The sequence below is a fragment of the Rutilus rutilus genome, assembly GCF_951802725.1.
Source record: "Rutilus rutilus genome assembly, chromosome: 3".
NCBI lineage: Eukaryota > Metazoa > Chordata > Actinopteri > Cypriniformes > Leuciscidae > Rutilus > Rutilus rutilus.
The window spans coordinates 42483211-42508963 of NC_140211.1; the positions used below are offsets into that span (position 1 = coordinate 42483211).

Genomic DNA, 25753 nt, shown 5'->3' on the forward strand with positions numbered 1-25753 from the left:
AGTTCAATCTGAACCTCCATTGCAAGGACCTTTCTCAGTGATACACTACTCAGTTTGAGGTACATTATGAGATGTTGGCAACTGTAATTCCTCACCATCAGCATTAACAAGTGTAAGTCCATCAACAAACCGAAATGTGTATATTTCTAATTAATTGCGATGCACAACAAATCTTGCTCCATCCTTTATCTTTACTTAAAGTAGTAAGAATGACAGACAATCTGCATTAATAGACGCAGTTTTAGGTAATAGTGGGCCCACAGCTGATTAGCATAAGTATTTCAGTAAGACAGTAATAACGCGAGTTAGCCAGTTAGCCGGAAACTTACACAATATAAAACACAAAACTAAGTATTTTGAACAACCGGTAGAAAATATATACATCAACAATTAGTCATACTTACAGGTTGTGATTCTGAGGAGCAAGTTAGTCCAAATAAACTGGGTACTGACCCATCTTCAAATGCAAGCGTTTTGCGAATCCCGCTTTGAACTCCGAGATTTGAGAAGCAGTCGTCACTAAAATGAAGGGAACACAACAAAAGTTTGGGATTATACTGCTGTGGTATCGTGGTAAAGCTGAATTTTAGCCTAATATACAATAATTGTGTTAATTACAGTGACAATGAATGAAGAACTTACTATTTGTATATAGCCTATTAATATATTAACAATTTAGAGACCACAATATATAAACCATGAATTAACTATAAACTAATAGTTTGCAATTGATTTTTAAGTACTTTATTAATGTACACTTTATTAGCTTATGTCATAATACTGTATATAGATGCAGCAGAATGTGTACTATCACTGGAGAGCTGACTGATAGAGAATATGAAAACAATATGGTTTCATGTGTTTTTTTTTGTATTGTGTTTTTTTTTTGTGGTAAAAATCTTTTCCAGGAAGTTGTCTATTCATGCTTTGAGGCCTGAACAGTGGTACAGTGATGGAGTAGCTTACCCTAAACTCTCCTGGCTCCATTCAGAACTTCTACCCAAACTATCACGGTGGGCTCTGGAGAGCAAGGCCAGTGAGTTTAAGAGCACCCTGTCCCTCATACCTGTAGAGAAATACGGTATTCTCTACCAGCAGCTGAAAGAAAAGTACAAAGCATTAGTAAAGGTAAGGGCATGATTATTATTATTATTATTTTTATTTTTTTTAAATGAAATCTTGACTGTGTCTTTCCACATGCATCAGCGATGAATTAGTCGTAGAGAGAACCAGGATTTCTCCAGAGAGACGGTCAACTTATAGACCTACTATGAATCCAAAATTATACACAAATTAAAGATTTTAAGTGAGAAAATATTCTGATATTGTCAGAATTTTCTGGCCAGCTAATTTAAGCAGTGGTGCATCCTGGCATTGGTGATGTAGGCAGTGTTCTCTGTCGCCACCCCATACAAAGACAAAGTTGTTGAGCCAGCCTCGCGATCCCTGTATGACAGATATAGCGCTTTTATTTCTAAATATTAACAAACTTGCTTACCATGTCATCATCTATCTTCTATTCCGATTCTCAAATACGTGTAAGTGAGTTTGTTTTGTCGTTTAAAAACCTTTATAAATTATCTTGATCTGTAAGGTGAGATGGGCGCCGTCATGTTTGTTTGGGCTGCAGTTCAGAGATTCCTGTCTGTTGGATTTATTACAGCACGTGAATTCATCAGTTTCTCCTGAAATACATGAAAGTAAGTGGCCGGTGAACTGGGAGAAGAATAGAGTTAACTTTATAGTTACTTACACTGTCTATCTGATATGAATAAAACACGTCGGCAAATATAATTTGAACGGATTGTTATTGCTGCTTCCATAGACACCATTGTGTATTTTACAAACTATAAATGTATTGTTTTGTTATAAATTATATGTGTTTAAATGTCTGAAATAGGGATCGACCGATATGGATTTTTTTGTGCCGATGCCGATACCGATTTTTTTTCTTCAGCCTTAGCCGATGACCGATACGGGCTGCCGATTTTCTTGGGCCGATATTTGGAGCCGATACTGCTTTTGCTCACTCAATTTACATCATAAAAATGACACAATGATGATAACAAATGTTACAAGTCTCAATTTAAAAAAGGAACATTTATTGAACTTAAAAAAACTATATTTGACATATATTAAAAACATGTGAGGTAGAACAAGTAAAAAAAAAAAAAGTTCAGTGCTGAAAATACTGAAAATAAATATTTAAGCATAATTCAAATACTGAAAATAAATATTTAAGCATAAATAAAATAATTACACTATTGCACAGTCGCAACAAGCAAGCAGCATAATAAAGTGCAAACTGTACTATACTTAATTTTAAAAGTAACCAACTATTTACAACCTAGTCATTTAATGCTGAGGCCTAAATTTTAGTGCACTTAACTTAATCTCTTGTAGAGCAAATGGCTTTCCTTAGAAAATGGCTTTTCCTCCATTTTAAACAAAACAAAAACGATTTTAAACCAAATAGATTCTCAGTTTATCACATATCGCGTCTAAAAACGTGTGGAAAGCACGGCCGCGCCGCTTTCTCCTTTCTACAAGCGCTTGCGCTCCCGTGGCGTCTGTCGCTGCTATGCAACCATGAACTGCGCTCTCCATGATGACAAGGAAGTAAGGATTCATTTATTTCTAGCCCTTTACGACTACATGTATTTATGGAGATGAGAAATAAAAACCCGCCCTGTCCAGCTATGATCAGCTGTTCGGCCGAGCTTTCGATGTTGTCATGGAAAGGTCAGTTGTGTTTTGTGTCATGACCTGCGTGCGCTTGCGGCATTCTGAAAAGTTGAGATGTGTTCATCTCACCACGGCATACGTTAGGAGCGCCTGGACAAACGAGCGCGCTGCATCGCATGCGTGTCGCAACCGCGTCGCTTCTTTTATGAGCACACGTCCAATCCTCAGCCAGGTGGTCGCTGAATAAAACTCCTACAAATATCACGGAATCATGGAACAACGTCGGCATTATTTAATCCTATGACCAGTGTTCGTAACAGCTGCCGTATGCATATGGATAGCCTCAAACTTAGCTATTTGCAGCTCCCTAAATAAAATGACAAGCAGTTTTATAGATGAGGCATTCGGCATTCGCGTTTTCTATTTGGACCGACAAACTTGCTTAGCTATAGTTGCACGCACATATAGAGCAACGTGTTTCCACTTTCAAAGTGTATGGCAATATTTCAGCTAAGTCAAACAGTTAAAAGATGCTTTGAAAGTTTAAAACTTGCCGTTGTCTTGAAGAGGCTTCCAGCACTCTTCTAGTGTGGGAGGGGCAGTGCATGGGCTGCACGTGAACTGCAGCGTCTCCAGCAACACAGAGCTGCCTGCAGACGCCTGTTTGTAAATAATGCCGGGAAAAAACTATCGGCAAACGCAGCAGCCGCGTATCGGCCGATGCCGATACACGTAAAACCCGCAAATATCGGTCGATCACTAGTCTGAAACCTAAAATAAACATTATGTGGTTAAAAACACTGAATAGTTGTGATATTCGTCTTTGGCTCAGCGCCAGCCATAGCGCGAAAGCACAGTTTGAATCTGGCAGTTTTGTCACGTCACTGTACATTCGCTCCTTATTGGTCAGCTGCTGCAGAGCGTGCCAAAATCAAAATTGCTGATGAGATGTAGAGGAAAATATCTAGTGGAAAATGAGAATGTTATTATACCCCCCCCCCCCGTCACCCCTCCTTCCCGATGTCATCGTCCATTGCGATGTTTCACTGTAGACATCGTCTGATGCCAAATTGGTAGACATCGCCCCAACCCTAATACCAGCGCAGTTTTTTTTTTTCAATGTAGAATTTCTATACCTCTGTGTGTTGAAGTGATAAATACTCTTTTGTGTTAAACACAATCTACTAAATACAGACAACTTTATTATAAAGAAAAACAGCAAATGAAAAAAATATATGATCATAATCTATGACAAATATGCTATTATAAACTAGATTAGTGGATAAATAAGCAGCAAAAGTTGATCTGGAAAAATCATGAGTGCACAATAATTGTATAAAATCTAAACATTTAGTGAAAAAAACATTATTTAGTGGGGAACAAATAAGAGTGAATAAGCGTAGCACTAAATCTCATAAAATGTTACACATTGCTCTTTGTATAGCTGTAAAATACATTCATGAAAAACAAGTAAATATATTTATATATGAATATATACTATACACCTTTTAAATGTATAGCGCAGCTGTTTAATGAGGTAAATAATCACCCTTCGGCGTGCTGAGTGGCACAGGAAGAGGGGCAAGGAAGAGGGCCCGTAGGCGCAGTGCCTTCATTGCAGATCCATCGGTTTTACAAGGAAGCTGCTGGGAGAGAAACACAGTGGTCAACTCTCATGTCCTGAGGAGGATATCAACTGCTATATACGCAACACCTACAGCGATGGCATGAGGGAGCAAGACCTTGGTCACTGTGCAGCCCTTATATGCCCACCTGAACCTAGCACCCTCTTTAACATCAACGAACCCACCCTTAAGGAAGTCAAAGAGGTCATCAAATCTGCCAGAATATCATCAGCACCGGGCCCAAGTGGAGTTCCATACAAGGTCTTCAAACATTGCCCCAGGCTTCTGGAACGTCTTTGGAAGAATCTAAGAACCATCTGGAGAAGAGGGAGAGTACCTCAGCAGTAGAGATACGCAGAAGGTGTGTGGATTCCCAAGGAGGAGAATGCAAGTAACATCGAGCAGTTTAGGACAATCTCCCTCCTTAGTGTTGAGTGCAAAATCTTCTTCAAGATTGTTTCCAATCGTCTGATGGGATTTCTCCTTAAGAATAACTACATAGACACCTCGGTGCAGAAGGGAGGAGTCCCAGGGTGTATCGAACACACAGGGGTGGTGACACAGCTGATCAGGGAGGCACGAGAGGGTAAAGGGGACTTGGCAGTGCTGTGGCTGGACCTGGCCAATGCTTATGGATCGATACCACATAGATTGGTGGAAGTGGCCCTGAGCAGATACCACATTCCAGAGAAGATTCGAAATCTCATCCTTGACTATTATAACAACTTTAGTCTTAGGGTGTCCTCTGGGACTTCAGTCTCGGAGTGGCATCGTCTGGAGAAGGGTATCATTACAAGCTGCACAATCTCTGTGTCTCTGTTTGCACTGGCCATTAACATGCTCGTGAAGTCTGCGGAAGTGGAATGCAGAGGTCAAAATATTGCAGAATTTAAAGTAAAAAAGATGTCAAGTGGTACTAAATGGGAATATTTAAAACAAATTGAGAGCATATTCAATGAGCTTTAGCAAAAATCTGATAAAAATGAAACATGAAAAAGAAATGCAGTTAATTCAAGAGATTAATAAATGTTGTTGCCAACCTAAAATGTCAGAAGAAGAGAAAGAAAAACTTTAGCTACATTCCATTTTAGATGAAATCTATATTAAAAAGGCAAAAGGGGCATATGTGAGATCTAGGTCTAAGTGGCTAAGAGGGTGAGAATAATTGCTCATACTTCATTAATTTGGAAAAAAGATGACAAGAAAGACAGTTTAATTGTGTACAAAGTAGAACAATCAAATCATTACATAATAGCAAAAGAGGTTTACATTTGCATACATCCATTTCCTCTATTATTTAAAAATAATAATAATTCAGATGATGATAAATAATATCCAGTCAACTTTTGTGAATCAGACGACATAACCATACAATAGATTGATTGCAGCTGTTAAACAAAGTAAACCTGGTAAATCACTGGGTCCTGATGGTTTAACCGCAGATTTTTATTAATTCTTTTGGGATGACCTAAAATATATTTTATTTGAAGCCTTACACGATTGTATAAGTGATAATGAATTATTGCGAACTATGAAACAAGGGTTTATAATTTTGATCGGGAAGAGATTAAGGAAAAGATTATTAACCTACTCCCCATTACACTACGAAATATGGATTACAAAGTGTTTACTAAAGCACTGGCTTCTAGATTAAAAACTGGAATAATTTTATTGCCGGTCAATTTGCTGACAAAACTACTCGTTTCCTAAGAAATTAACAGCAAATACCCCTAACACTCAGTTAATCAAGATTTTTTCAAAAGCTTCAGGTTTAATGCTAAATATGTCAAAATGCGAGGGATTTGGCCATTCATGATCATCCTAATATAACAATGTACAGTATCCCAGTTAAAAACGAAGTTAAATATTTAGGTATTTGGTTATCTATAGCCCTATTCACACTGGATTAGTATTATCTGGGGACCTCGTGTGAATTAGAAATTACCCACCCACATCTGAATTTCGTGTGGCGCATTCGCACGGGATAAACGAAGCCTGTGATTTTACTCGAAATGACTGACTTATCTCCCGGATATGATGTCAATTGGCTATTGCTTGGAAAGGTCTTGTCGTTATTATAGGTCTAGCTGTATGATATAACATAAACAGAAGAATGTTCCTTACCAGATGCTGCTATACATGTCATCCATCTCCATCTAATCATTAGGGGTTCAAGTACGAAGTGCTGAAAACCTATTGTAATTGTTAGGATTTTTATTAGGGGTTCAAGCACGAAGTGCTGAACACCTATTGTAATTGTTAGGATTTTTATTAGGGGTTCAAGCACGAAGTGCTGAAACCCTATTGTAATTGTCCTGATTTTTAGGGGTTCAAGCACGAAGTGCTGAAACCCTATTGTAATTGTACTGATTTTTAGGGGTTCAAGCACGAAGTGCTGAAACCCTATTGTAATTGTACCAGAGCATGTGAGCGGAGTGGAGCGGTGAGAATCTCCGCTCATCGCTCACTGAACTGTTCACCCCTCCGCTCCCCCGCTCAAAGCTACATCAGGCCGCTCCGCTCATTTTCGCTCAGCGCTCAACGCAGTTTGCTTCGCGCTCCACTCAAATCACCCCCGCTCGCTCCAAAAAAGGAAAAAAAATCTACATGCATATCACTTGTAGCGGTCCCCAACCTTTTTTGCGCCACGGACCGGTTTAAAATCAGACAATATCAGACACGGACCGGCCTTCAAGGTGTGTGGCGGATAAATACAACAAAAATGATTAAAATGATACGACTGGCATAAAAACTGGGGTATTTTTTTAAATAGCCTATAATAATAAACGTGAATCCAATGTGTAGGCCTACTCGCAACTTTATTAACAGCGTCCTCTAACATCGCGCAGGCAAATGAGAAAGTCTGAAAACAAACAAAATGCCCCCAAAAGAAAAAAATCTCTATGTTTTCAGTGCTGATGCGTTCACGTAACATGTAAGGGCACCTAAAAGCTGTCACAACGAACCGGCAAAATGATTATGAATATGTAAAACATAGCAGAAGACATTTTAATTTTTTTTTATGTCTGTCGGCTGGAAAGATGCTGACTCGTGATCTTCGCAGTAGTGAACGCGCCTGAGAGAAATGCACATTTCATACGGGAGAGCAGTCTGTTTTCTTTCGTTTTGAATTGTTCTGTTTAAAAGTAGACATTTCAAGCTTTATATATATGTCTCAGGTGTGTGAGGCAAGTAGGCTATACGCTGGTTCATTCATGAGACAAACTCCAGGTTCACGCCGGCGCCTTCGTATCGTGGTTATCTATTTTCTAATATATTTACTTCTTATTAAATCCAGACAATTGGTTGATGAAACCTTGATTAAAATTAAGATACAATTAATACAAAACGAAATTAAATTTAAAGACAGGCTTTGTGCTTTCTGTTTGAGGTCTGAGTGAAAGTTTTAAAGCAGTCTTAGTGCCGCTTTCAGAGCGCTCACGTCCGTAACGGAGAACTGTCCTGTCCATAACATTTTTTTTTTTTTTTGTATAAATTTCTAAATAAATGTGACTTATAGTCCAGTGCGAGGCTAGGCCTATGTTTTTTCTTCTTCATGGCGCATTTTTTGACTGATGCGCCTTATAGGCCACTCCGGAGCGACTTATATTGATAGGCTACACCTGTATGAATTCTCATTTTACTTTTTGAACTCCATTATTGAGCCGAGTTTTGCCTGAAAATAGTCTACTGTTGATGACTGTGCAAGACAAATGGATTCAGGGTCAGGCTTGACTGAGCATGCTTCAGACTCGTGGTGTGAGCGGAGCGGAGCGAAATTGGAGCGGGAAATGCGACGCTCCGTCCTTTTGAAATTGCCGCTCTGCGCTCTGTCCAAGATCCGCCCGCTCGTGCTCCCCGCTCGCTCCCGCTCCACTCCGCTCACATGCTCTGAATTGTACTGATTTTTAGGGGTTCAAGCACGAAGTGCTGAAACCCTATTGTAATTGTCCTGATTTTTAGGGGTTCAAGCACGAAGTGCTGAAACCCTATTGTAATTGTAAGGATTTTTATTATTAGGGGTTCAAACACGAAGTGCTGAAACCCTATTGTAATTGTACTGATTTTTAGGGGTTCAAGCATGAAATGCTGAAACCCTATTGTAATTGTAAGGATTTGTAAAACGCATCGTGCAGGACACACCGTAAGGCCTAGAGACTTGAAACCTGGCCAGATGGTAGGCCTCAATTTGGGGACAACCTATCAGAGTATGACCCCGATTGGCCCATAGGTGGCGCTACAGCAACCAAAAGTTCAAAATCGCTCATAACTCTTAGACTGTTTGTCCCAAAATCAAGTGTCTTATATCGCTGGAATCCTTGGCTCAAGGCGGACAAAATGGCTATCTCCGATTTGGATGCAGGCAGGGAAAAATTTCTGCTATGTCGAATTTTGTCCAAAACCTACTTTTGCGAACTAGTCCCTGGTTTTTCGCCCGATCGGAACCAAACCAGTCTAGGACAATTCTCTGGACTCTCTGGATCAATAATTATCGAAAAAAAGTTCAACTTTTGCATTTGGGTGGCTGTAACAGGGTCATTTAGAAAAGGGGCGTGGCAAAATACACTAAAAAGCCTATAAATCCCAAATGAAAACTCAGAACTTCACCAAAATCGATGAGCATATGTGTCAGAACATGGTGAGGAAGCATGCAGAGTTTCATGGAGATCGGACCACAGGTGGCGCTATAACTGGCAAAAAGCCTTCATTCTTATTAGGGGTTCAAGCATGAAATGCTGAAACCCTATTGTAATTGTAAGGATTTGTAAAACGCATCGTGCAGGACACACCGTAAGGCCTAGAGACTTGAAACCTGGCCAGATGGTAGGCCTCAATTTGGGGACAACCTATCAGAGTATGACCCCGATTGCCCCATAGGTGGCGCTACAGCAACCAAAAGTTCAAAATCGCTCATAACTCTTAGACCGTTTGTCCCAAAATCAAGTGTCTTATATCGCTGGAATCCTTGGCTCAAGGCGGACAAAATGGCTATCTCCGATTTGGATGCAGGCAGGGAAAAATTTCTGCTATGTCGAATTTTGTCCAAAACCTACTTTTGCGAACTAGTCCCTGGTTTTTCGCCCGATCGGAACCAAACCAGTCTAGGACAATTCTCTGGACTCTCTGGATCAATAATTATCGAAAAAAAGTTCAACTTTTGCATTTGGGTGGCTGTAACAGGGTCATTTAGAAAAGGGGCGTGGCAAAATACACTAAAAAGCCTATAAATCCCAAATGAAAACTCAGAACTTCACCAAAATCGATGAGCATATGTGTCAGAACATGGTGAGGAAGCATGCAGAGTTTCATGGAGATCGGACCACAGGTGGCGCTATAACTGGCAAAAAGCCTTCATTCTTATTAGGGGTTCAAGCATGAAATGCTGAAACCCTATTGTAATTGTAAGGATTTGTAAAACGCATCGTGCAGGACACACCGTAAGGCCTAGAGACTTGAAACCTGGCCAGATGGTAGGCCTCAATTTGGGGACAACCTATCAGAGTATGACCCCGATTGGCCCATAGGTGGCGCTACAGCAACCAAAAGTTCAAAATCGCTCATAACTCTTAGACCGCTTGTCCCAGGATCAAGTGTCTTATATCGTTGGAATCCTTGGCTCAAGGCGGACAAAATGGCTATCTCCGATTTGGATGTAGGCAGGGGAAATTTTCTGCTATGTCGGATTTTGTCCAAAACCTACTTTTGCGAACTAGTCCCTGGTTTTTCGCCCGATCGGAACCAAACCAGTCTAGGACAATTCTCTGGACTCTCTAGATCAATAATTATCGAAAAAAAGTTGAACTTTTGCATTTGGGTGGCTGTAACAGGGTCATTTAGAAAAGGGGCGTGGCAAAATACACTAAAAAGCCTATAAATCCCAAATGAAAACTCAGAACTTCACCAAAATTGATGAGCATATGTGTCAGAACATGGTGAGGAAGCATGCAGAGTTTCATGGAGATCGGACCACAGGTGGCGCTATAACTGGCAAAAAGCCTTCATTCTTATTAGGGGTTCAAGCATGAAATGCTGAAACCCTATTGTAATTGTAAGGATTCGTAAAACGCATCGTGCAGGACAAACCGTAAGGCCTAGAGACTTGAAACCTGGCCAGATGGTAGGCCTCAATTTGGGGACAACCTATCAGAGTATGACCCCGAATGGCCCATAGGTGGCGCTACAGCAACCAAAAGTTCAAAATCGCTCATAACTCTTAGACCGCTTGTCCCAGGATCAAGTGTCTTATATCGTTGGAATCCTTGGCTCAAGGCGGACAAAATGGCTATCTCCGATTTGGATGTAGGCAGGGGAAATTTTCTGCTATGTCGGATTTTGTCCAAAACCTACTTTTGCGAACTAGTCCCTGGTTTTTCGCCCGGTCGGAACCAAACCAGTCTAGGACAATTCTCTGGACTCTCTAGATCAATAATTATCGAAAAAAAGTTGAACTTTTGCATTTGGGTGGCTGTAACAGGGTCATTTAGAAAAGGGGCGTGGCAAAATACACTAAAAAGCCTATAAATCCCAAATGAAAACTCAGAACTTCACCAAAATTGATGAGCATATGTGTCAGAACATGGTGAGGAAGCATGCAGAGTTTCATGGAGATCGGACCACAGGTGGCGCTATAACTGGCAAAAAGCCTTCATTCTTATTAGGGGTTCAAGCATGAAATGCTGAAACCCTATTGTAATTGTAAGGATTCGTAAAACGCATCGTGCAGGACAAACCGTAAGGCCTAGAGACTTGAAACCTGGCCAGATGGTAGGCCTCAATTTGGGGACAACCTATCAGAGTATGACCCCGAATGGCCCATAGGTGGCGCTACAGCAACCAAAAGTTCAAAATCGCTCATAACTCTTAGACCGCTTGTCCCAGGATCAAGTGTCTTATATCGTTGGAATCCTTGGCTCAAGGCGGACAAAATGGCTATCTCCGATTTGGATGTAGGCAGGGGAAATTTTCTGCTATGTCGGATTTTGTCCAAAACCTACTTTTGCGAACTAGTCCCTGGTTTTTCGCCCGATCGGAACCAAACCAGTCTAGGACAATTCTCTGGACTCTCTAGATCAATAATTATCGAAAAAAAGTTGAACTTTTGCATTTGGGTGGCTGTAACAGGGTCATTTAGAAAAGGGGCGTGGCAAAATACACTAAAAAGCCTATAAATCCCAAATGAAAACTCAGAACTTCACCAAAATTGATGAGCATATGTGTCAGAACATGGTGAGGAAGCATGCAGAGTTTCATGGAGATCGGACCACAGGTGGCGCTATAACTGGCAAAAAGCCTTCATTCTTATTAGGGGTTCAAGCATGAAATGCTGAAACCCTATTGTAATTGTAAGGATTCGTAAAACGCATCGTGCAGGACAAACCGTAAGGCCTAGAGACTTGAAACCTGGCCAGATGGTAGGCCTCAATTTGGGGACAACCTATCAGAGTATGACCCCGAATGGCCCATAGGTGGCGCTACAGCAACCAAAAGTTCAAAATCGCTCATAACTCTTAGACCGCTTGTCCCAGGATCAAGTGTCTTATATCGTTGGAATCCTTGGCTCAAGGCGGACAAAATGGCTATCTCCGATTTGGATGTAGGCAGGGGAAATTTTCTGCTATGTCGGATTTTGTCCAAAACCTACTTTTGCGAACTAGTCCCTGGTTTTTCGCCCGATCGGAACCAAACCAGTCTAGGACAATTCTCTGGACTCTCTAGATCAATAATTATCGAAAAAAAGTTGAACTTTTGCATTTGGGTGGCTGTAACAGGGTCATTTAGAAAAGGGGCGTGGCAAAATACACTAAAAAGCCTATAAATCCCAAATGAAAACTCAGAACTCCACCAAAATTGATGAGCATATGTGTCAGAACATGGTGAGGAAGCATGCAGAGTTTCATGGAGATCGGACCACAGGTGGCGCTATAACTGGCAAAAAGCCTTCATTCTTATTAGGGGTTCAAGCATGAAATGCTGAAACCCTATTGTAATTGTAAGGATTCGTAAAACGCATCGTGCAGGACAAACCGTAAGGCCTAGAGACTTGAAACCTGGCCAGATGGTAGGCCTCAATTTGGGGACAACCTATCAGAGTATGACCCCGAATGGCCCATAGGTGGCGCTACAGCAACCAAAAGTTCAAAATCACTCATAACTCTTAGACCGCTTGTCCCAGGATCAAGTGTCTTATATCGTTGGAATCCTTGGCTCAAGGCGGACAAAATGGCTATCTCCGATTTGCTCGCCCTTCAGGCGCCAATTTTGAGTAAATTGCATTTTTTTTAAAAACCTATTTTTGCTAACTTCTCCAAGGTTTTTAGCCCGATCGGAACCAAACCACTGCAAGAATATTCTCTGGAGTCTGACAATCAATAATCATCCAAAAAATTCAAAATTTCAATTAACGGTCGATAAGGGGAACCAAAATATTTGATGGCACCAGGGCCACTTTTACTGAAACGGTTATAAATTGTGAACGGAAAGAGATTTTTTTGCTGAACTTGGGATACATCTTCCCGAGCTCAATCTGAGATCACTTGAAAAAAATCGCAACAATTGGCCACTTGGTGGCACTATAAAATGGTTATAACTTGTGAACGGAAAGAGATATTTTCACAAAACTTGGGACACATGTTCATGAGCTCATTCTGAGGTCATGTGAAAAAAAATCATGACAATTGGCCACTTGGTGGCACTATAAAATGGTTATAACTTGTGAGCGGAAAGAGACATTTTCGCTAAACTTGGGACACATGTTCATAAGCTCAATCTGAGTTGACATGAAAAAAATCGTGACAATTGGCCACTTGGTGGCGCTATAACAGTGAAAAAAATCATAAAAATAGCTATAAGCGCACCCAACTGTTAGTCAACTGAAAATTGGCACGCAGTGTCTTTGTCCAGGGTGCCATGATAGTCTATGAGAACATTGGTGTATCTCAAAAAAACTCAGTATACGTCATTGGCACAATGCCTTGAAGGAGCCTTAGAAGTTTCAAGCCAGTGTTTTTTCACAGGTGTGACCTCCTAAGTCTCCTGAATCCTTGCCGAGTCCAACAATACCAAACATGCCAGGTTTCACCTTATGGTTTTTGTAAGTGTCATTTAGAGCTTTAAAAATTTGTGTTTATCTTCAAAGCCGTTAGTCCGATCGAGACAACAACAAAAAAACAAAGGAAATTTGAAAACATAGGTAAATAGCTAAACAATAATGCCAAAATGTTAAAATTATGATAGCTACTGACAAAAAAATTAATTAAATCCAACCAATTTCACCCATGGATCATTTTGATGCTCTCACATGTTTGAAACGAACAATGATGGGTTGTGGTAAAATTTGTTTTGAATTGGGACTGGCGAATCCCCGTCCATACTGTCAATGACCATTCGCAAAGACCCGCCCACTTTAGTTACTGTTGCTATGTCTGACAAGCGACGCCACTCTCACACCACACCAAGTTCTCACGCAGTGAAAAATACATGGAAATACATGCGGATCAGAGAGGAGACTGCGCGCTGTCAGACAAGTACTTTTGATATGAAACAAATGGCGCTTTTCCACTACACAGTACCAGCTCGCCTCGACTCGACTCGACTTTGTTTGGTTTTCCACTGTGTAAAAGTTGTACCTGTACCTGCTTCCAGGTACTTTTTTTCGTACCACCTCCGGCGAGGTTCTAAGCGAGTTGAGACGATACTAAAATGTGACGTGAAAACACGGCAGACTGCTGATTGGTCAGAGATAATCATCACTATTCACTGCGTCATCATTGCACACGCCAGACGGAGTATCCTGAATAAAAAACAGCAAAAACAAAAACATCCAAAAACAGCATACACTCGATTTCCTCCATTGTCCTGTGTGTGTGGCAGCGGATGTATCTCGCTTAGAAGATTAAGTCACGGCAGTTTCCTGCGGCGTCACTATGACGATCAGGTACTATTGTGGAGGTACTATCTGCAATGGAAAACGGAGCGACAAGCGAGCCGAGTCGAGTCGAGTTGAGCTGGTACTGGTAATGGAAAAGCACCAAAAGTCTCACCTTTCAAATGTAGTCATTTTTTAGAGACATTTAAACAATAAAAACCGTTTTGTGACTCTTTAATGTGTCTGACAGATCGCTGTAGACTCGACCCATACACAAAAGAAATGTATTTGAAATATATTTTCTGAATATATTTTTGGAATATATGCAAATATTTGAAATTGGCCCAATAAATATATTTTAGTTAAATATTAAAAGTCAACATTTTCACAAACAAACAACACATTTTCAATTTGTTTTTTAGATAGACCACTTCAGCCATGGATGTGGGCATGGGAGAGCAGTGCTCAACTTCACCCACCCACATTATTCCTACTGGTCGGTGATCGAACCGGCAACCCTTCGATTATAAGCCCAAAGCCCAAAGCCCTAACCAGTAGGCCACAGCTGCCCCTTTACTGACTTTATTGGCCTAAAATGACAATTTTATGTAGGAAACAACACACAGAATGCAGAGGGTTTTTTTTACCTATTTTTACAGAATTGAATACAGATATTTAATAGTGTGTGCATGCAGTGTTAGACACTGAGTTCTATCTATTGTTTAAGTGCACTTCACTGTTGGAGTATCATTGTTATACTTGCATCATAAATATTGTGCATATTTTCAATATTTAAATGACTTCAGGAAAGATGTCAATAAAACAACAATAAATCTAATAATTGCAGTTAGTTTTAGGTACGTGCCACCTAATATGGCTTAATAGTCCTAGGAAAGCAACTATCTGTCATTTTACATTGCAGTCATTTAAAAGTAAGTACAGTATTTATTATAGCTGTGTGTCATAATACAGTAGTGAAATATGGTAGCCTACTGTTGTGTATTGGGGAAAAGGTAGAGGAATTACTATGATCAAAATACATTTTCGACCCTTCTTTAGCAAGCTAAACATTTTATGACCATATATTTTGTCATATATTTTACATTACATGTTATAAATGTAAATATATTTCACACTTAACATCATATATTTTTGTTATATTTCAGAATATATTTCAAAATGATAAATATAAGTGGACAACGTCAGTGTATTTGGAATATATGCCACATATATTTTTGACACTTTAAAATATATTTACATTTATTTCTTTTGTGTATGGGGAGGCTCAGTTAAAGCTGCTCGTGAACCGATCATCTCTTCCTTCTAGTTAATTTATAGCATTAAAATAAACATGAATGAACATAAAAGGAATGTTGTTTTAAAGTGCTAAGACGTCAGCACACTTTGGTTTTCAAATTTAAATCCTCCAATGTTAATCTACTAACTCTCCTGACTGCTCTGTGGGACAAAATGGCGGATTATGATTAGTCAGATCGCCTGTCAATCAAACTCCCTGCGAAGGGTCAATTGAGAATGCCCGTGCGCACAATCCTGATCTAATCGACAACTTTGCAGTTGCACATAGGAAAGCCCGGAAAATCCCGCTATAATGTAAGAGAGCATCTTTTTTATGTATTTGGACCTAGGCCTAACAATGTGTTATGGTGCGCTGTCACCAGTGGGTTTTTTTGGGGGGTTTTTTTGGTGAGCGTAGGCTCCTCCTGATTTTGTTAATCATCTCATCTCTTATATGCTGTGTATGATCATATCCTGTCCTATTCATGGTAGACTACTCGTGGACATTGCGTCATCAAGGGGCCCACCTTGATAATCCTACTTAAGGGCCCAGTGTTGGCTAGTTACGCCACTGAATATAATTGTCTAAACTCCTAATCAAAATGACATATTTACAACAAATTTGACACATATATATATGCACACTTTGAGTACTACTAATAAAAGTGGTGGAGATCAGGCAAGACTATAAGAAGACTCAGGCAAAAGGTGCTATAACTGTAAAAACGCTTTAAAACCATATATTTCCTATGGTAAACTGCCTGTATTGGCTGTAAATTGACTTTTTCATCTATTACGGCAGTTGTTAAATGTTTGCTAAATAAAACGTAATGTCTTTTGATACTTATGTGCTTCAAGGCCTTAAAGGCCTTAACTGCTTGAACCCCGATAAATGCTGCTTGCAGCTTTAATTAGGGGTTCAAGCACGAAGTGCTGAAACCCTATTGTAATTGTAAGGATTTTTATTATTATTATTTTTCTTCTGCCGTAAAACGCATCGTGCAGCCCAAACCGTAAGTGCTAGAGACTTGAAACTTTGCCATATGGTAGTACAAAAATCGAGGAGAGGTTATCAAAATATGAGCCAGATTGGCCAATAGGTGGCGCTACAGTGCAAAAACCAAAAAAATGGCATATTTTTGCTTAAATCTCACCAACCCTTTGTCACAGACTCAAGTGTCTTATATCATTGGAATCCTTGGCTCAAGCCGAACAAAAAAGGCCTCAAGGATTTCCTTTCCGGTATGCAAATTTTCCGCCATTTTGGATTTTGTCCAAAACCTACTTTTGCGAACTAGTCCTAGGTTTTTTGTCCGATCGGAACCAAACAAGTGCAGAAATGTTCTCTGGAGTCTGAATATCAATAATTATTAAAAAAAAGTTTAAATTTTGATTCACGGTCGCTAAGGGGCGCCAAAACGTTCGAAGGAGGCGGAGCTAGTTTTACTAAAATGGCTATAACTCCAGAAGTAAATGATGTATCTTCACCAAACTTGGTACACATGTGTAAGAGGTCAATCTAAGGTCACAGTAAAGAAATCGCGGTGATTAATCACATGGTGGCGCTATAACATTAAAAAAACATAAAACAGGCTATAACCACCTGACCGTTTGTCCGATTGACTTGAAAATTGGTATGCAGTGTCTTGGTCCAAGGTGCCATGTATGTCTATGAGGACATTGGTGTATCTCGAAAAACATGGCCGCCATCGGCCAATGAAGTTTGAGCACCTATTAGACAAGGTTAACGGAGGCCAATCAGAACGAAACTCAGTGGGCATGTTCGGCTCAAGCCCCTAGAGGTCTGTAAGAATTTTGAAAGAAATCGGCCACTAGTTGGCGCTAACGAGTTTAATGGCTCTGTAATCACGTGGTGTTACACTTATTGTCACAAAATGCATATCATTTGATAGATCTGCTCATGGTGAACAACTTTGCCTCAAGAACTATTGCTGTCAATCAAACCGTTCATTAAATATTCATAATTATGTTAAAAACCTACTTTTGCGAACTAGTCCCTGGTTTTTCGCCCGATCGGAACCAGACCAGTCTAGGACAATTCTCTGGACTCTCTAGATCAATAATTATCAAAAAAAAGTTGAACTTTTGCATTTGGATGGCTGTAATAGGGTCATTTATAAAATGGGCGGGGCAAAATAAATAAAAAAGCCTATAAATCATAAATAAAAACTCAGAACTTCACAAAAATTGGTGAACATATGTGAAATAACATCATTAACAAGCATGCCAAATTTTATGGAGATCGGACCAAAGGTGGCGCTATAACTGTTAAAAAGCTTTAAAACCATATATTTCCTATGGTAAATGGTCTTTTTCATCTATTATGTCAGTAGTTACATGCTTGCTAAATAAATCTTAATAACTTTTGATGCTTTTATGCTTAAAGGCCTTAATTGCTTGAACCCCGATAAATGCTGCTTGCAGCTTTAATTATTATTATTATTATTATTATTATTAGGGGTTCAAGCACGAAGTGCTGAAACCCTATTGTAATTGTACTGATTTTTATTATTATTATTATTATTATTATTATTATTTTTCTTCTGCCGTAAAACTCATCGTGCAGCCCAAACCGTAAGAGCTGGAGCTTTGAAACTTTGCCAGATGGTAGTACAAAAATCGAGGAGAGGTTCAGAGAATATGACCCCAATTGGCCCATAGGTGGCGCTATAGCAACCAAAAGCGCGAAACTGCTTATAACTCCTAGACCGTATGACGTAGACTCAAGTGTCTTATATCACTGGAAAGGTGGAAACCTGAAGGTCAAAACGTATATCTCCGATTTCATTTCCTGTATGCAAATTTTCCGCCATTTTGAATTTAGTTAAAAACCTACTTTTGCGAACTAGTCCTAGGTTTTTTGTCCAATTGGATCCAAAACAGTGCAGAAATGTTCTCTGGAGTCTGAATATCAATAATTATCGAAAAAAAGTCGAAATTTCGATTCCTGATCGCCAGGGGGTGATAAATTAATGTTGTGGGAGGAGCCTATTTTACTAAAATGGCTATAACTCGAGAATGAAATTAGATATCTTCACCAAACTTGGTGCACATGTGTATGAGTTCAATCTGGGGTCACAGGAAAAAAATCGCGACGATTGATCACTAGGTGGCGCTATAACATGAAAAAAACATGAAAACGGCTATGACCACGTGACCGTTAGTCCGATTGACTTGAAAATTGGTATGCAGTGTCTTGGTCCAAGGTACCATGTATGTCTATGAGGACATTGGCGTATCTCGAAAAACATGGCCGCCATCGACCAATGAAATTTGAGCACCTATTAGACAAGGTTAACGGAGGCCGATCGGAACGAAACTCGATGGGCATGTTCGACTCATGGCCCTAGAGGTCTGTAAGAGTTTTGAAAGAAATCGGCCACTAGTTGGCGCTAACGAGTTTTATGGCTCTGTAATCACGTGGTGTTACACTTATCGTCACAAAATGCATATCATCTGATAGATCTGCTCATGCTGAACAACTTTGCCTCAAGAACTAATGCTGTCAATTAAACCGTTTATTAAATATTCGTAATTATGTTAAAAACCTACTTTTGCAAACTAGTCCTAGGTTTTTCGCCCGATCGAAACCAGACCAGTCTAGGACAATTCTCTGGACACTCTAGATCAATAATTATCAAAAAAAAAGTTGAACTTTTGCATGTAGATGGCTGTAATAGGGTCATTTAGAAAATGGGCGTGGCAAAAAAACATTAAAAAGCCTATAAATCCTAAATGAAAACTCAGAACTTCACAAAAATTGGTGAGCATATGTGACATAACATCATTAACAAGCATGCCAATTTTTATGGAGATCGGACGATAGGTGGCGCTATAACTGCTAAAAAGCTTTAAAACCATATATTTCCTATGGTATTTCCTGTAAATGGTCTTTTTCATCTATTATGTCAGTAGTTACATTCTTGGTAAATAAAACTTAATCACTTTTGATGCTTTTGTGCTTAAAGGCCTTAACTGCTTGAACCCCGATAAATGCTGCTTGCAGCTTTAATTAGGGGTTCAAGCACGAAGTGCTGAAACCCTATTGTAATTGTAAGGATTTTTATTATTATTATTATTATTCTTCTCCGCTAAAACGCATCGTGCAGCCCAAACCGTAAGAGCTAGAGACTTGAAACTTGGCCACAAGGTAGTACAAAAATCGAGGAGAGGTTATCAAAGTATGAGCCCGATTGGCCAATAGGTGGCGCTATAGCGCAAAAAACAAAAAAAAATAACGATTTTGCTCATATCTCAATAACCATTTGTCTCAGCTTCAAGTGTCATACATCATTGGAATCCTTGGCTCAAGCCGAACAAGAAATATAGGAGGTATTTTATTTCCGGTATGCAAATTTTTCCGCCATTTTGGATTTTGTCCAAAACCTACTTTTGCGAACTAGTCCCTGGTTTTTCGCCCGATCGGAACCAAACCAGTGCAGAAATGTTCACAGTAGTCTGAATATCAATAATTATCGAAAAAAAGTTGAAATTTCGATTCACGGTCGCTAAGGGGCGCCAAAACGTTTGAAGAAGGCGGAGCCTATTTTACTAAAATGGCTATAACTCCAGAAGTAAATGAGGTATCTTCACCAAACTCGGTACACATGTGTAAGAGGTCAATCTGAGGTCACAGTAAAAAAATCGCGGCGATTGGCCACATGGTGGCGCTATAACATGAAAAAAACATAAAATGGGCTATAAGCACCTGACCGTTAGTCCGATTGACTTGAAAATTGGTATGCAGTGTCTTGGTCCAAGGTGCCATGTATATCTATGAGGACATTAGTGTATCTCAAAAAACATGGCCGCCATCAGCCAATGAAGTTTGAGCACCTATTAGACAAGGTTAACGGAGGCCGATCGGAACGAAACTCGATGGGCATGTTCGACTCATGGCCCTAAAGGTCTGTAAGAATTTTGAATGAAATCGGCCACTAGTTGGCGCTAACGAGTTTTATGGCTCTGTAATCACGTGGTGTTACACTTATCGTCACAAAATGCATATCATTTGATAGATCTGCTCATCCTGAACAACTTTGCCTCTAGAACCATTGCTGTCAATCAAACCGTTCATTAAATATTCATGAATATGTTAAAAACCTACTTTTGCGAACTAGTCCCTGGTTTTTCGCCCGATCGGAACCAGACCAGTCTAGGACAATTCTCTGGACTCTCTAGATCAATAATTATCAAAAAAAAGTTGAACTTTTGCATTTGTATGGCTGTAATAGGGTCATTTATAAAATGGGCGTGGCAAAATACACTAAAAAGCCTATAAATCCTAAATGAAAACTCAAAACTTCACAAAAGTTGGTGAGCATATGTGACATGACATCATTAACAAGCATGCAACATTTTATGGAGATTGGACCAAAGGTGGCGCTATAACTGTTAAAAAGCTTTAAAACCATATATTTCCTATGGTAAACTGTCTGTATTGGTGGTAAATGGTCTTTTCCATCTCTGATCATATAGTTCTCATATCATAATGTTCAAAACTAGTGCAATACAATTCTCTGGACTCACTAGGTCAATAATTGTCAGAAAAAGTTGAACTACTTCATTTGGATAGATATAATAGGTTCACTTCAAAATGTAGCCTTTACCAAGTGTCCCCGAAAGCCTATATCTCTTTAATGAATGACTCAGACCTTCTTAAAAAGCCAGTGAAATATCACTCTGAACATGCATGAAAATTTTCAGACCGATCGGACAAAATTTGCCTCTATAACAGTTAAAAAGGTGAAAATTATATGAATATAATGGCATATTAAGCCAATAAGTTGTATTTTACTGCCCCCTGCTGTTTAAAATTTATAAAATCACTATTTTAACATTTACAATTACATTTAGTCAAAATCCGTCCGTTAAAGTATTAGTATTGACAGTTTTATCACATCATATATTTCAAATGTCTGTATCTAAAACATAATGTGTTTGTGTAGTCTTAGGTTTCTGAATAAATTCTGAATCTTCTGATTAATAGCTAACAAAGACTTTGTGAAATGTTTATAGACCATTCAAATATATTTTCATAATGACATATCCCAATAGCATTGAAAAAACAACAACAACATTTGTCTTCGTGTGTGTGTGTGTGTGTGTGTAAGCATGCATGATTGAGTTAACATGGAAAAACTGGTTTGCTTTAGTGCAGAAAACTGCTAAACTATAACTATATAGTTATAACTATAAATCCTAAACGAAAACTCAGAACTTCACAAAAATTGATGAGCATATGTGTCATAACCTGCTAAAGAAGCATGGAAAATTTTATGGAGATCGGACCATAGTTGGCGCTATAACTGTTAAAACGCTTTAAAACCATATATTTCCTATGGTAAATTGCCTGTATTTGCTGTAAATGGTGTCTTCTATCTATTATCGTATAATGTTCATATCATAATGTTCAAAACCAGTGCAGCACAATTCTCTGAACTCTCTAGATCAATAATTATCAGAAAAAAAGTTTAACTTCTTCAAAAGGTGATTTTATATGAATATAAAGACATATTAAGCCAATAAGTGGTATTTTACTGCCCCCTGCTGTCATTTCATCATACTACTCCCTAATATTGTTATACAATTCATATTTAGACTTTATAAAATCATTATTTTAACATTTACAATCACATTTTGTCAAAACTCATCTATTGAGTATTACTATTGACAATTGTGTTACACTGAGATATGGAAATGGACGAAAGTAAGTGAATGAAATGAAACGAAAGTATAACGGCATTTAAGCCACGCCCCCGAATACAAATTCATTCATAACTCGAAAACGGAAAGTCGTTGCGCGCTCAAATTTTGATGGTGAGGACCTCTCCGGGCTCTTGATCGAAACGGGTCGTCGCGGGCCTCGGGAGCGCGCCCCCCGCGCATCGCCAGCCCGCGGGACCCCCGATTTTGAACGCCCATTACTCCCGACCCAGACCACCCCGAACATTGTGTAAGAGCTCGTTGGAAAGGGCACGTCCTTGGCTAGCTTCGATTCAAATGTGGTGTTATCTGCCCTGGGCATTCCAGAGATAATAGCCCGAACAGATGTGCCTTATAACAGTCATAACTCCCAGCCCCAATCGCCCAAAAACACCTTGATGGTCTCATTCAACAGGGCTCCTCAAGCACTATCTATGCTCTGAGTTTCAGAATTTTTCGCCATTTGGTTCCTGAGATATAAGTAAAAAAACAAATTCCCATTCATTCATTCAAACACTTCAACTGTAAAATGTAAGCTATAATACCACTGTTGTCCACTAGAGGGAGCAGCAGGATTACGCATGATCTTTTAATTCGCTTCAGTATTGGGAAATAAACAAATGCTTTAAGAAGCAATCTTTTTTATTATGATGTTTTTTTTTTATTATGATATTTGTATATATTTTATTTTTTTATTATGATTATGAACGGTTTGATTGACATTAGTGATTCTTGAGGCAAAGTTGTTCAAGATGAGGAGATGAAGATATTTTCACAATATCACATCCTAAAAACATTGAAAACATATTTGTCTTTGTGTGTGTGTGTGTGTGTGTGTGTGTGTGTGTGTGTGTGGATGTGTTTGTGTGTGTGTCTGTGTGTGTAAGCATGCTTAATGGAAAGAACATGGAGAAACTGCTTTGTTTTACTGGTGGATAAAAAAAGTCTTTCAAATGAAAGTGAGTCAATTAGTGGTCTTCTACTATGGAAGCAGGACATTCTACTTAATAAAATATTTTCATCTGTGCTTTTGCATAAGTTTTTGGACTATATCAAATTACTTGCATGAAAATCACCTATTATAACACAGTCATGTTTTGTCAAAGTTTATCACTTCATTTTTACTGAGCTCTCAGTTTGAACAATTCTGCCTCTCAGTGATTAATTTGAAATCTGAAAATGGTGTTATACAGAGGAGATTTGCAATTATCATTTTGTTACCTATCTTTTATTTTAAATATCTCCATCTACAACAAAATGTGTGTGCATGTGTGTGTTCAAGCATGGTTAGTGTATTAAGTATTATTGTTTAAGTATTATTGTTTTCATTTACATTTTAACCACCAGAAGAAGAACACTCATTGGTTCATTCTGCTCACTAAAATATTATTTTTAATTTTTTTTTCCATTTGAAATATTGTTTAAACTTAATAAAATCATTAAAATAACATTTCAAATCATATTTTGTCTGTTTATAAATCCCACAGACTCACATTGGCTGCAATAATAATGTTTTTGTAAAACACAGACCTGATAGTCTAATCTGTGTGTATTGTGCATATATTATTGATATAATTACTATTGCAAATCATGTTATTGTAACTCATATCTTAATAGAATATTATTTGTAATTTTAATTCTTTATTTCTTAAGTGTTTTTTTTATGATTACTACAGATATTATCACCAAAGATATCAACTACACCTTCACTTTTAGTATTGACACGCTGCACACACAGCACAATCACACACTCACTAATGCATTCAAATAAATGTAATCTTATTGTGCTACTTTATTTGTACATGATTAGAATGAACAGAAATCTAAGAATATTTTTCTTCTTTTGTAAAAGCCATTTCAGACTCCAAGTAAGCATTATATTACTAATCATCTATTTTAAAGGTGCCATACAATTGAAAACTGTATTTATCTTGGCATAGTTGAATGATAAGAGTTCTGGACATGGAACTGACATACCTTGAGCCTCAAACACCATTGTTTCCTCCTTCATGTGTAAATCTCCTGTTTGCAAAAGACCGCTGAAAAATGAGTGAATCCCACCATAACACCGACTGTGACGTTGGAGTCAGGATCATTAATATTTATACCCCCCAAATTTGCATTTCCCAGTCCATTTTCTAGGCCAGGCAGTGTTAATGTGGACCTGCACAGCCAAATCATCAGAAGATCTGCAGGTATTGTGAAGAAGCAAGCAAGGACAATAGTGAAAATGGCAGATCATGGATATAAATGTTATGTCTGAGGCTGTGCTGCGGATTTGAGAACTTTTCATTCCCTTCCCACAAAAGAGAACTGTCAACAGGCATGGTTGATGTTTACAACAGGATACCTCACCATTTTAATTCAAAGCTGTTAGTTTGCTCTTAACGGAGGCCGATCAGAACGAAACTCGGTGGGCATGTTCGACTCGTGGCCCTAGAGGTCTGTAAGAATTTTGAAAAATCAGCCACTAGTTGACGCTAACAGGTTTTACGGCTATGTAATCACGTGATGCATATCATTTGATAGATCTCCTCATACTGAACAACTTTGCCTCAAGAACTACTGCTGTCAATCAATTTGTTCATTAAATACTTGCGATTATGTTGAAAAACCTACTTTTGCGAACTAGTCCTAGGTTTTTCGCCCGATCGGAAATATACCAGTGCAGTACAATTCTCTGGAAGCTCTAGATTATTAATTATATAAAAAACTTAAACTTTACCCATTGGGTAGCCATAACAGGATCATTTAGAAAATGGGTATGGCAAAAAACACTCAAAAGCCTGTAAATCCTAAACAAAAACTCACTAAACTGCCTTATGTGCTTAAAGACCCTAAATGCTTGAACCCCGCTAAATGCTGCTTGCAGCTTTAATTAGGGGTTCAAGCATGAAATGCTGAAACCCTATTGTAATTGTGCTGATTTTTATTATTATTATTATTATTCTGCCGTAAAACGCATCGTGCAGCCTAAACCGTAAGTGCTAGAGACTTGAAACTTGGCCAGAAGGTAGTACAAAAATCGAGGAGAGGTTCAGAGAATATGAGCTAGATTGGCCAATAGGTGGCGCTACAGTGCAAAAAACAAAAAAATGGCATATTTTTGCTTAAATCTCATCAACCCTTTGTCACAGACTCAAGTGTCTTATATCTTTGGAATCCTTGGGTCAAGCCGAACAAAAAAGGCCTCAAGGATTTCATTTCCGGTATGCAAATTTTTCCGCCATTTTGAATTTTGTCCAAAACCTACTTTTGCGAACTAGTCCCTGGTTTTTCACCCGATCGGAACCAAACCAGTGCAGAAATATTCACAGGAGTCTGAAGATCAATAATTATCGAAAAAAATGTAAAATTTCGATCCACGGTTGCTAAGGGGTATCAAAACGTTCGCAGGAGGCGGAGCTAATTATACGAAAATGGCTATAACTCGTGAACGAAATGAGATATTTTCACCAAACTCGGTACACATATGTATGAGCTCAAGTTGAGGTCACAGTAAAAAAATCGCGACGATTGGCCTCATGGTGGCGCTATAAAATGAAAAAAACATAAA

At 38.9% G+C, this 25753-nt stretch overlaps 1 protein-coding gene across 1 annotated transcript in view; it reads left to right on the top strand.

The window, feature by feature from the left end:
* Positions 1–25753, top strand: part of trmt44 (tRNA methyltransferase 44 homolog) — a 291519-nt gene that overhangs the window by 79830 nt on the left and 185936 nt on the right. Inside the window, exon 3 of the mRNA XM_084403621.1 lies at positions 909–1128. Within this exon, the coding sequence (XP_084259747.1) occupies positions 909–1128 (220 nt within the window). The remainder of the gene's footprint in view (positions 1–908; positions 1129–25753) is intronic.